Source organism: Anabas testudineus, chromosome 14 (assembly GCF_900324465.2).
Source record: "Anabas testudineus chromosome 14, fAnaTes1.2, whole genome shotgun sequence".
NCBI classification, from domain to species: Eukaryota; Metazoa; Chordata; class Actinopteri; order Anabantiformes; family Anabantidae; genus Anabas; species Anabas testudineus.
This window is the reverse complement of record NC_046623.1, coordinates 11674122-11687877: the sequence shown is the minus strand read 5'-3', so window position 1 is coordinate 11687877 and position 13756 is coordinate 11674122. Positions and strand designations below refer to the sequence as shown.

The following is a 13756-nucleotide window of genomic DNA, read 5'->3' as shown; positions in this document are numbered from 1 at the left end:
CTTCAGCCACAGCCTCAGTTTACTGTCAAATCCATTTAGTCCTGTCTCTTCTTCTACTGTTTATACTTTTCTTCTGTTGTCTCAGCCTCTGTGTCTCATAAAACAAGATGCACTTTGGGGACGGTGTGACAATCCAAGAGACTGACAGGAATACAACAACATCAAGATGGAAAAGGAGGGTGGGAGCACAGATCTGAGGCTGCTTGGATGGTATCAAGGTTGGCATACTGTGCCAGTGCAGACATTTTTATAGCACTCTTCTATCTCACCTGGCCATATATTTGTTCAGCTTGGCCAGCCCTGCCGCTCTAACAGCTGTTTTTTATAGATACTTGTAGTAAACAACATTCAATTAGCAATAATTTAAGCCAGAGTCAGCAGATCACTGTGTAACCTCGTTATAAAGAATAAAACACATCAGTTGCCTTCAACTGTATGACTTCTGCTCTCATGAAGTCTTCTCCCTTTTCCCGTGTCTGTGAATCTCCTCTTTCACTTTCCATCAATCTGCTCAAACATGAAATCAACTTACATAAACACACTGCTGCACAGTAGTGTTTGTTTAACATTTACCAGCTAATTGTGCCTTTGCCTCGGGGGAAAACTCAATTAAGATTGGCTGGAGGACATCTATTAATTGAATTTAAAGCACAGTACAACCGGACACCTCTGATGTAACTGTCTGAATATCATTCTTAATGAATGTAGCTGCAGTGCTAAATAATCAACTGAGTAAACATCACTGAACTCCACAAACCGGAGTATCTTTGCCAACAAACACCAAAAAACCAAAATACCAAATCTTGCCATGCTTGGGGAACTACAGGTCCTGTGTTTCATGTCATAACTGCACCTCTTTGAAACAATGCGTGGGTAGCTCATGATACAAGCCTGTAAATGTGTTTAAGCAGGAAGCAGGGCCAAAATGCATCTCCTGCCAACGTCCTGGTAGGATCCCACAGATCAACACCTCTCTGGGAACAGTGGGGTGCTGACTATTGTGCTGATGCAAGAAAAGAAACTGTGGTTCACAGGGCACTGGCACTCAAACACAAACATATCCCATACAGAGAGAATAGAGGAAGCAATGCTGATAACAGAGGAGGCAAATCAGATAAGAAAAATGGCTGCTGAGAGCCTTAACTAGGATGTTTTGTTTTGGTCCCACTTTTTTTTTTTACAGATACAATGTGACATAATGTTTGTGGATGCTGCAGTTGATTACAACACTGGCATTTACATTTGTGGGTGCTATTACAATAAATGCCTATTAATGTCTGAGTGTGGCACGACAGGATAGGCTTAAGTTGCGTAGACAGTGGAAAATGTCCATCCTCAGGCTTGCATGAGTGGAATCAATACATTTCATAGTCAACTGTCTTTTTGATTTTTAGAAAACCTCATGGTGGTGCTGAAGGAAAGGTGAGCATTTTTCTTTTCGTCTATCATGAATATCCACTGAAAGTATTATGGAAATGTGGCCACTGATTCGAATAGCTTTGGTGCTCTGTTTCCAAGGCAGAGAAAACAACAACTTTTAAACACTGCTTTGCATACATAATAATAATGATAATAATAAAGGCTGTCCAAAGCAGGAATCACAACCTGCCATTTTCCAAAATGGCAACAGGGTGAGCGACACATTTCTGGTCATCTTATACAGTTAAGCCTTTCATTGTCCAACTGTGCCGAGGGAAGGGAGAAATTTATCACATAAAGACTCGGATCCAAGGTTCATTGCCAGATTAGGCCGCTGTTGGCTCTTACACGTTTCAGGCTCTCTTGCTGTCTACTGGTGCCAGTGCTAGGGGCAGATCCAGAGTCAAAGCTGGCAGACACATCCATTAGATAGAAACAGGTGATTGGTCACAGCGTTTGCAGGGACACAACTGTTTGACATTAGCAAAACATACAAACAGTACCTCTGCCGTTTGAAGGCCTTTATGTCAGCATGTGTAGACATTTTATCTTTATGGTGTTGACTATACATTGTGGCAATGGAAGCACTATCTTGAATGTACAAGGAGCCTGCTTCTGTTTAACTTGGGTGCTCTAACATCAACACATAAACGTCAGCTCTATGACTTTTACAGGGATGACAGAATAAATCTAATTCAAATAAACTTTTTTTTTCAGGCCTGTTTAAACATTTAGCATTTAATTACCCATATTTCTTCTTTGCAACAGGTCCATTCCACAGGTCTGCTGGCAAACTGACTTGTTTATGAGCTGGACGAGGCAGTCAAAACGCTTCACTGTCAGGCCAAAACCATCAATAAGACAGGAACTGCTAGGTGCTGGATGAGATGATTAAATGGTTGGTGCTCTATTGCCCACCACAGCAAAACAACATCCTGTGTTCAGACAAGCAAGCAGAGCAGAAAGCTTCCTGCCCTGAGCTCTCAGTAACCTGCACCAGTTATAGCCTCACTTTGCCCTGAAGCATTTCTATGTGAAAATGGCCAAACTGTACTTTATACTCTTGCTATGTGAGACTTATGACAGGGTGATCCAACAGAGCCAAACAACTAAACTAAGACAGGGCAGACAACCATTGAAAACCCCATTTAGTTTGGAACAAACATCTGTTTTAGGGCTAGACTTAAAGCCACCACATGCCATGGTTGCCTGAGCTAACCAGTCTCTTAAAACCTCCTCCAGTTCAGTGCAAAGTAAGAATTATAACTTGTACTATACGCAGTGTAAACACATTCACACTGTGTTCTAGATACATGGTAAAAAGCTGCAGGCAGTGGTTTTGATTTTTTGATTTTCAAAATATCTCACATGTAGTCATGCTGAAGGTATAGGTTTAGCTACAAAAATCTTGTTATCCAATATCATGATGAGCGTTTCATGGCTATGACTGAGAAAATACTCATATATCAAAGGTTTAGAGCGGTAATGGCACAAATTATAAGCAGTACAGTTATACCCTCTAGGCATGATTTTAAATGGAATAACAAAAAACAAAAAGACTTTCACCAACACTGTGTCAGTGATTTCTGCTGGCACTGTTACTCTGTAATCATTGTATGACAAATGAGATCCACCATACACATTTAAAATATGGTTATTTTGAAAGCATAGCAAGTACTTACATCAAATAAACCTTGACAAAACCAGGGCGTTGAATGGTGAATGCACCGTGGCCAGTTTTGCACAAGCATATTTTGTATTTTTGGATGCTATTTCACACTCCCACATAGACAACAAAGCATATGAGAAGAGCAACAGGATTCGTCTCTCCAAGCACAAGGCAGTGCTCTTCACTCCAAATATGGCTGGTCCAGAACTACCCTGTATTATTCTTTTTAAACCATAAACTGTGTAGGCAATTTGAGAAGGATATTCAGTCACAGTTCAACGACACTCCACTCCACTCTCATGCTCTCATAACACATAATCCACTCCCGCACCACACTCATGTGCTCAAAATCAAGTGCTCTAACCTTTCATGTGGTTTAAATTGAATCCTTATGGATACCGTCGTTCCTTGTGCGTTGTTTCTTTCTTTAGAATTATGCAGTAATTCTGGACTTACTTACTCTCCAGCCAGCACTGTAATAAGGCTTCGACATATGGCTCTACCATGTTTCCCCTGAAGAGTTGGTGAAGAATATTGCTTAAGAAAATTGAAAATATATGTACATATAAGTATAAACAGTATATGTATATATAGGGTAGAGTTTCTATTGCACTGCTGATTCAGAGGCATGCAGGAGTTGTGCACATTGTAATATAAACCACGGGTCCAAAACTTTACATAATATTCTGAAATGAAATTCGTTTTACATAAAATACCAACAAATACAGTACAGTGCGCTGATCAAGCTGTTCACACACTGTAGGCTTCCCACAAGCTCAGGTAGCTGCTCTATTGTTAAGTTTTTCCTTTCCACTGATTTCCTGATTGTCAGTTTTTCATTTAATAGAAGTGTAAACACACACTAAACGGTAATTATGTTAATCAGCCAACACAGACGTGAGATATTTTCTCTGAATATGTGATGTAGTACTAAATATTAGTACTCATAGAATATAATAAACAATGTATTTATAGTACCGAACATAGGACTGTATAGCACAATAACTAGCACGGTATAGTATAATATTATACTATAGTATTTAATATTATGCTGTGAGTTTGTAAGAAAGATAAAATAAACCTGACTGAATGTAACAAACTTTTAATTATGTCACTTTGATAAATCGCTGCTCATGAGTTGTACATTTTTTAATTACTTAATTAACTCAATTACTATGTGTGACAAAATGACCTCAAATCTTTATAACAACAGTAAAAGGTGCAAGTACTGTGTGTGTGGTACAGCAGACTTACAGGTAACTGCTTCTCCAGGCAGTTGTTGAAGTTTTTCATTTGGTTTGGCTTTAGCTTCTTGAGGGGGATTCGTGTTTCCCCGATGAACTCATTGTGGCGGAATTTGTCCTCATCACACACTGAAATCCTGAGAGGAGAAGAACAGATCAGCAAGAGAACATGAATGAAGAGACACTCAGGTTTCGGTTTTGTTGCTGAGAAGAGGTTTAAAACTAGAGACCATCATACTCTACCACAGGGCATTACCGCAGGGCTACACCCACCCACTCTCTCGGGCCATTGGTCTCATAGCCTTGAACCACAACCCTAGCAGTTCTGCAGTTCAATAGATTTCTTGTCAGATTCAATCAGTCTGACAGAAGATGATGGGATAATAATGCTTTATTAAGCATTCAGCCATGTTTGGATTAAAAGACTGAAAGACACTAAAATGAGAGGGAAGCCCTTGATGAGCAGAAGTTGAGAGACATTTCAGATGATTGGAAAATGACATTCTTCTTTTCTTGATCATGTCAAAATAGTTTAAAACCAAATTATAACTTTAACATTTCTTGCTGTATAAAAACAGAACACACTTCTTTTCAACACACGACATCCTTTCCAAACAGTAAAGCGACTTTTCCAAGGTGTTCTACAGGCATCACAAAAGATTCATAATATTACACAAGTTAAACGCTTTCACAAGGTTCGCGACACTGACGGTGAGCTGAAATGCAGCTCTTATTTCAAAACCATGGAGTACAGATTCAGACTGAGATTCAGGTTGTACTTTCTAGAGTGAAGCTCTATATTCCCCTCTGCCATTTCATTACATTTCAAATGAAAATCAATTATTGGTGTAGGTCAACGCTGCTCTCAGCAGACTTATGTCTTCAATAAATGCAGAAAGCAGTCCCAATGTAAGCACTCCCATCCCTGACATGACATGGCTCACACTCATGACTGCATTGAGCGCTTATGTGATGGAACACACTTTGTTTCAAGTGCTTTTCTCTGCATAACCAGCTTCCATATGGAGGAAAACGTGTAGCTTTTGTGCTGCTCATGGCACAAGTAATATTCATTAGCACCGTAGCTTGTAAGGATGCAGCATAATAAGAATAACAATGAAACTCAGTGGATAAAAAATAACTTATCTGCTACATGGACAGGTGGTGCTGAATTTAAATTTCAATTTACAGAAAGAAATGAGTAGTGATGTTTGAAAATGTGTTGGCCTCTCTCACTGTGTATTGTTTCTTGAAAATGGCTAATCAAGGCACTGTTATGGGAATAGATTTCTTTTATCTTGTGCAAAGACAAGTGCCCATCAGATCCCACCTCTGAAAAGTTGCTGATAGTACAGACCTTCATTATTGGATTAATGTGTTCAGTGTTGTAACAATGCAGCACAAAATAATCATTATATACTTGTAGAGTGTTGATAAGGTTGTCAGTGAAAATGACTAATTCAACAACAGGGTCACTAAGTGCTGAGATACAAGTTTAACAAATAAACAATTTCAGTGTTTCTATTATGTATTATCAAAACATTTTATGCTGATTTGATGAACACTATTGCATTTGCCAGCTATTTATCAAATAAAGCTTATAACGTATATAAGGAGGAATATTAAATTTAGTGACTTCATCAAATGTCACGGGAAGGTGCTTAGAAGGTAAAATGTGCAGCTGAGACTTATGAGAATGTAAAATTTTGCCATAAAACAGACTATATTAAGGCATCAAGGTTTCATCTTTCAGTTCCTCCTGAGGGGAGGATGGTGCTGCTACAGGATGAATCAGGAGATCACAAAAGACAGTAGGCTTTATTCGGTTGGGATCACAGATGTAAATATAACATTTCAGGACATTGGATCCAGTAATAGGTGAGATATTTCAGTTTGGACCAAAGTGGTGGACCAACTGCCGACGGACTAACAAACCGGACAGACTAAAAATGCCACTACAGATAATCAGTACCATTTTTGCCAGGCCACCTGTTTATCTCAGTATACAGTAACTCTTTTTGGCTGATGGGTGATAATGACGCCTCTGGCACAACTCCAGGTAGGAACATGAAGACCAAACACTTTAATAGTGCCACATTCACAGTGGCAACATTGACACACGCTTGTTACTGATATTCTTAGTGTAAAATAGAAAACTAAAGCGAACTAAAATCCTCTCCTGCATACAGCCCTTCTATCACTGAGATATACTGTAGCTACCAAAATGATTATGCATATGATTACATAACGTACTTGCACCACTTGATTGCAAAGTGTTAAACACTTTGGTAAAAATAAGTGAGCAAAGAGCAGTGAAGTGACACCTTCATTGCATAACAGCGTCATATTTATCACAGGAAGTAGAAATTTCTGTTCAGGGTTTATATTTCATATGGTGAAATATAAATAATAATCAAAACAGGAAGCCCATTCACCCAACCAGAATGGTGTTTGTAGATGTAATCTACGTAGGATTTCCCAACTGTTATTCTGATACAGGGGCTATCACACGTTCAGCCTTGGCCTGGCGCACAAACTCATATCGTAAATTGCAGTGAAAGGGAATACATGGGATAAATAACAACATCAGTCATTTCTGGGTAAAATGGCTGTTGCCAAATAGAGGTGGTAATATAGTGATTTACCTCAGAAGCCGGGAAGAAAAGAAACTGTCAAACATCGCTGCTCTCTGAAAATGACTTTCCAAACCCTTTCAAAACAGATCTACTGCAGCTCAGGGTAAAATATGCCAAAACAAGGGGACTCATATTTCTTTATTTATATCAATATATCCCTCCCAATTCTGTCCGTGTCCTTCCTTTTTGTTTGTTTGTTCTTTTTTAATGTTTTATGTTCTGCTTTCCTTCCCTTCTCCATTCCCATAACTTCCTTTGAACTCCCTCATGTGCTTCCTTTGTTTCTTGCTCTTTTGTTCCCTTAATTTATTTCCTTTCCTCAACTCCCCAGTTTTTTTTTTAACTTTCCTTCATTTTATTTTGTGCCATATTTCTTCTATTGCTTGACTTGTTTATATTTTGGCACCTTTAATTCCTTCCTTTTCTGTTATTTCTTCAGCCTTTACTGTTCTCCCCATTATCCTTTTATTCCCACCTTCCCTTCCCCCTTTTACTCCTCATTCTGGACACACGTGAGGCATAAAATTAATCGTACCTGAGTGTTTTTCGGACCATATCTTCATCTGTGATGCCGTAGTAGGTCAGGGTCTCACTCCACACAGGGTTGAGTGTGTTGTGAAGCGTCTTGGTTCTAAGTTTATTGGCCTGAAAGAAAAATGGAGAAGTTGGCTATTGAATAGAACTGAATATTATGATTGAGTAACACCTGGCTCCATCCTACAGCTCAGGAGAGCTCATCCCTCAGGTGTCACTTTCATTGAAATGCTGCCAGAATTATATAAACATCCTTGAAAACGTACAAAGCCTCTTTGCACAGGTGAAAATTTGTCAATGAATTGCTGTCTGGTGGCACAAATTCAAACACAAGCTCATTACTACGCATTGAACACTGCTCAGGAGATATAAGCAGCAGACGACATTTACATGAACTGACGGGGATAATCAAAGCAGAATGAACACACAGTGAAGTTCAAAGATAGTCTCAATTCGGGCTCAGTTTTAACTTAGTCTGCTTCTGTTTCTGTCAACCCCACATTTTACAGAATGCAATGTTCCAGTCACAGACCTTTATCAAGCAATGAATTCACAATATGAAAAAACAGCAACACATCTTTATGCTTGGGCCAAGCTGCAACAATAGTGGAACAAAACAGGAATCATATAATGGCGTTACAGCATGTGTCGAAGCAGCACAGGCTGTCACATACAGTCAGTGAGGTTGTAGGTAACCTCATGACACTCCAGGAAGCTGAGCACAGTTAGTGTGGCCCACTATTCACTGTGAAATAGATACAGAACAGTTACTAAATCTAATCGCTGAACTTTGCCGTTGTTGTATCATACTTTTAAAGCAAAGATAGCTCTCATTGCAGGCTTGATGCTAAGCTTGGGTAAGCACATCGCGACTCCAGCTCTGCACTTATCTTGCAGACGTGAGATTGTTATTGATCAGCTCTTATCACACCCGAAGAGAAAGCAAAGTGTCAATCTATTTCCTAAAAGAAAAACAAGTAATTCAATATTTGACGGTACAAAATGAAGTGAAGAAAAAGAAAAACAACAAATGAAAACAATGTATTTTGAATAACTAAAAGCTTAAAATGACACAGTCCTCCAATTTTACAAAGTCCCTTAAGCCTTGTTTCTAAACTGTAGCCAAACTGTGGGCAAGTTGCACCGAATATTATTTAAAAAACCTGAATAAAACAAAAGATCAACAACTGAATCAGCCAATGTCAAAGTAGACATCAGACTATTAAATACTGTGGCATTTTCACAGACTTACTTTTTCAGAGTTACTTCAAATGTAATCTAGAAAGGTGATGAAAATTACTGTGACAAGCGACACGTCTTTGTCAGTAGAATATGTGTGTGGGGAACTCCTTGGAGGATGGCGCTGAACATGACAAGATGAGGATGATGATACTGTGTTCTGAGTTATAGGTGAAGACGTGTGATTCTGTTGAATCTAATCAATTAGCAGGTGTGAGTATTTGCAAGTCTAATGGCAGGGTTCCATGCAATGAGGCTCTCGCTGATTGTTTCTTCCTCAATCAGTGGTTGATTCCCACAGGAAGGGTGTTAACATGTGCACACGCATGCACTCACACACACGCGCACACACACACACACACACACACACACACACACACACACACACACACACACACACACACACACACACACACACACACACACACACACACACACAGGGCATTCAAAATGATGATGCTTTTACGGCTGATAACCACTTTTGTATAAAAATGCTAATAACATTTTTTATTCTATAATTTAATTAAATGATTAAATTTGAATATTGTGAACATTGCACACTTTCCATTCATTATTCCCTATTTTTCCCTCCCTGCTTTCTTTTCTAAATTACAAGTGTTTCAATGTTTTTGATCCTTTCAGAATAAAATCTCTCAGCATGAAACAGCATAACAGCTTTTACAGTAGATGCACTGGACTGGAATTCATTCAGGTTGGTTGCTGGTGGACCCAAAAATGCATGCCCTCTAATCTGAGTGTCCCCCATTTAAATGCCAATAAACTTTCTATGTATATCTATCAAAAAAAGGCAAAAACTTGAATATGAATTGATTACTTTTAACTGACGTGGACTTTAGAAGCACTGAAGTCATACATGCAAATGACCCCACTCCTCTTGACCAGTCAAGAACTAGCAAATTTGAACAAAATGGTGCTGTAATTCTGTCTAATTATCAGGCCTGACTTTAATTTTGATGAATATACACTGATTTGCAAAATACTAACACAGTAATTGTTTTGTTATAATAGTTAGTGTTAGAATAGTCAAATAGTCCAATGTATATAATGTTTTCAGAATTGGCTGTACAAAACAACTATGTGTAATTTGTGTGCAATTACATAGCTCCTTCTCAGGCAAATTGTATTCCCAGTGAAGCAATATTTCTCTCCAACACAGACACATAGGCACAATACTCTCCGCACAAAGAGAAAATAGATCACCACACAAGCCAATTGTTAAACATTGCTGCTGTGATGAATATTAAAAAAAGAGTCTCCTGTATATGAGCAGAGAACACTGACTCTAACAGATGCTGTGTTTGTAATGTAATTTCACCACAAATAAGTCAATATGGTATGATTCAGCTACTTCATCACTGTCTAAAGTAGTGTTCCCAAACGCCATGAAGGTCAAGGCGATGCATGTAGGAGGAACATCTTACTTAAAGCATTGTGCTCGATAGTAACTAAGTGGATTGTTGGCAGGGTGGCAAAAAGCAAGTGGGCATGGATGTCAATAAATCACAATGAAACAGGTTGAAGTGAAGGTTTAACACAACAAGTACTTAATTAAAGGGTTACAAAGCCCTCAATGTCTCAGATCTTTCAAATGGTTGGTTTTAGCGAGGATGTTGGAAGCAGTTGAATTTAATAGGTAAAGAGTGAACCTGTGGAAGAGATATAGTGTTTCCTTCTACATGTGTGATCAGTATGCATTACAAGAGACATAATTCTCCACTGCCATCTGCTCATAGATGGAGAGCAGTGCAACAAATAAATAACTGGTGTCAGAAGTCATTTCAGCTGCAGAGGCTGGGAAGCCTCACTCTTAAGTCCATTATTGCAATTTCTATTGTATTATTATTATTTTTTTCCTTGCATGAACCTATAAAACTCAGCTGCAGCTAGCTTTAGTTTTAAAAAGCTCCTAATACCTGCAGGAGATGGGGAAAGTGGGGCTGAAACACAAACACAGACTTGTGTAGGAGGGAGATGCAGGTGCACGCACTGCTGTTTTGCTCAGTAAACCAATTTAAATCACAGCAGGTTCTTAATCCTTAAAAATCCTTAACTTAACCAACCTAAAACTAGTCATTCAAATCTGTGTTCAACACTGACATCTCCAAGTTATTTATTGTAAAATGACATAGGAAATCAACGTCAAACCAGTATGACTAAACAATTTCTCCACAATTAAATACTCCAGTGGTTTACTATAACACAGTTGCACGTTTGCCATCGTATTTACTCATTTTCCACTTCAGGAAATACAAGAGAAAGGTTTAAAAAACAACAAGTCTGGATACAGAAGGCGCCATAATATCCTGACTTTTATTAGTTAAGCTTAAGAAACAGTGGAGCTGCTACTAGTAGATTTTGTGCTGAATGTCACGTTCCTAACTGACCAGAGGCACTTTTCAAACTTAATTTCAAGGCAGTCTATAAAAAAACTGATTTGTGTCTCTGTGCAAGTACATCTGCTTGCACAATTGTAAGACTGATCATCATGGCATCATGTCATATAATAATTAGCCATTAATAGTTTAGCAAAACAATATTCGTGATACTGCTACTGTTACTGTATGCTAAACATGTCAGTGCACCAGTTAATCACCTTGTGGTCCTATGAAAACATTATGATTTTACTGTATTTAAACCCTGTCAGTGATCGACAGTTTAATCTGTAATAATTACTGGCATTTCATTGTGTTTGATTGTGGTCTCAAAGGAGATGAAAGTGTGATCTGGGTTTGCAGCAGAGCGTGAAACTTCACTTCTGATTAGAGTGCAAGCAGAACTTATGACCTCTTTAGTGGGTCTTAATGAGGCTCTTAGACCGAGTCAAATGATTATTTTGAGATCAAGCTGAGAGAATATCAGAGCAGGGAGAAGGTGACAGTATCTTGTTTTACTGGCAGGAATCTGCAAAGGCTTCTGTAAGGCATCCTGCTGAGACAGGAGTCACATCTCTAGAAACCACATGGCTTTATGGATGGTTTTCTTTTACTTATCAGTCAAATAAGCCATGACATTTTCACATTTCATGTTCTGCTACTCTCCACAAAGCTGAGTAGTTGGCATTACCAATGAGGGCTAAGCCATCATCCAAGAAAACATAATGAATGCAAAACCCCTAATACAAATTAACCATTGGTAAAAGACACAACACTGCCAGGTGAATGAAGAATGTTAAACTGATTAATCTCCAGTAAGTTTTTCTTAAAAATATTTGTGTACAGCGTGTATATTTGTGTACATTTACATTGTCTTCAATAAAAGTGATTTAATTGTGACACCATGAGAAAGGATTACAATATGTCAGATTAATAGCTGAGATGTGCTAGAGAGAAGCAGCAGATGGCAGGTGGAGCAAACCAAACTGCTTAAAATAAGAAATAAAATAAGAAATCCAGCATTTGAAGAATGATGGTGGCTATGTTTACTGTGTTTAAAGTAAATCTAAGAAAAAGTACCCTACATAAAATATTTCCATATTAGATGAGGAGATTTACATTTAACAGCAACAATACTAACGCAGCAATAGTGCATCCTTTATATAGGGAAGTAAAAATTGTGATCAGAGCAGAGATGACTTTAACACACTGTCAGAAACAGAAAATGAAAGGAATAGGTAAAGAGATGAGGAGCAGGCTGCAAAGGTCTGGTAAGGTCCTTCTCTCCACAGCCACATCTCCATATTTTTGTCATTTTTGACCTTGTAGTCTTCAGCTGCACCTGACTCTAGTGACTTCACTTGAAGACTTTATGTAGGTTTCATGGAGCTCCCTCTGGAGCCACAAAAGATTTTTACTTGATATCTAAACTCAGTTCCCCTTTAAGTATGAAGATAGAGTCGAGATGTGTTTAGCCTGTTCACTTCAATACAGTTTATTAATATAAAACTAGATCAAAATAAAACACTGGTCACAGAATAATGACGTGATTTATTATGCCAAAATTATTAATGTATCATAATGATTAAAAACTGGATTCATTCTGTCAACAACCATGTTTAATATTGTGTGGGCAGTAGTCAATATGTTGTGAGAGATTAAATACACTATTTAGAACAAATACAATACAGTCATTTACTTTGAAAGGTTTTGAGTAAATTTAGCCACAAATAAGTTTGAGTACATGGTGTTTAACTCTGCAGATGGATGAGTGTACGACATTCTCCAATTTATCAAAGGCAGATACGTTTAGAGCTTTTACAGTGGGTTAGGTTTGTGTCTAAATGGCAGCATTTTAATAAAAAAACAGCTGCAAGGATCAAGTCATTGGAATCTTTCTCAGAATATACACAGCAATCTGCTCGCTACTTTTCAAGCTATCTTGCGCCACAGCAAATCTGTTGGGTAGATGCGATGACAGATGATATCTACAGTTGACAGATTTCACATTTAACTGAGGGGATTACAGGGGAGGAGCTGCTCAAGTTCAAACCAACAGCGAGCAGAATGTTTATTTATTTTATTGGACTATTTTCCATGTGTTGTGTGACAATTATTACACTACTGTTTCATTACAGTCATCAGGCTCTGAGCTTTCTCTCTTACAGAATGGCTAATTATACATTCTCATGTTAATAATTTCAACTCATCTTACTTTGCATTGCCACTAATTAGTCCATTTTAAAATTTCAGGAATCACAACAAAGCAACATTAGTGTCTACACACAAGAAGCAGCCAGTAATTTATTCCAGTCAGACATTAAGAAAGTAAAAACGTTATTAACACTAGGTTCTGTACACAGTCTGCACAATAAAATCCACAGTGCATTGTCTGCCTGAGCATACAGTGGGCAAAGTAGCATAGTTAATGAAGGGTGGCATATGCATGGCTGACAGGATGGCTGTTTTCTCCAGCTCCACTGCTTTTAAATGCTTCTCCTCCATTATTGTGTATGTGATGCGTTACAACAGTCTTATGCTAATGTGTTTGGTGTAGTGAGCAGAGCGGCTCCCACTGTCCAAATGTGTTGAACTATGACCAGGGATGTGCTGACCTTTGTG

The 13756-nt window shown here is 38.4% G+C and overlaps 1 protein-coding gene across 1 annotated transcript in view; it reads right to left on the bottom strand.

Moving 5' to 3' along the window:
- doc2b (double C2-like domains, beta) overlaps positions 1 to 13756 on the bottom strand; it is a 78662-nt gene that overhangs the window by 10279 nt on the left and 54627 nt on the right. The window contains exons 4-5 of the mRNA XM_026372418.1: positions 7504 to 7613; positions 4343 to 4469 (exon numbers count right to left, since the gene is read on the bottom strand). Of these exons, the coding sequence (XP_026228203.1) occupies positions 4343 to 4469; positions 7504 to 7613 (237 nt within the window). The remainder of the gene's footprint in view (positions 1 to 4342; positions 4470 to 7503; positions 7614 to 13756) is intronic.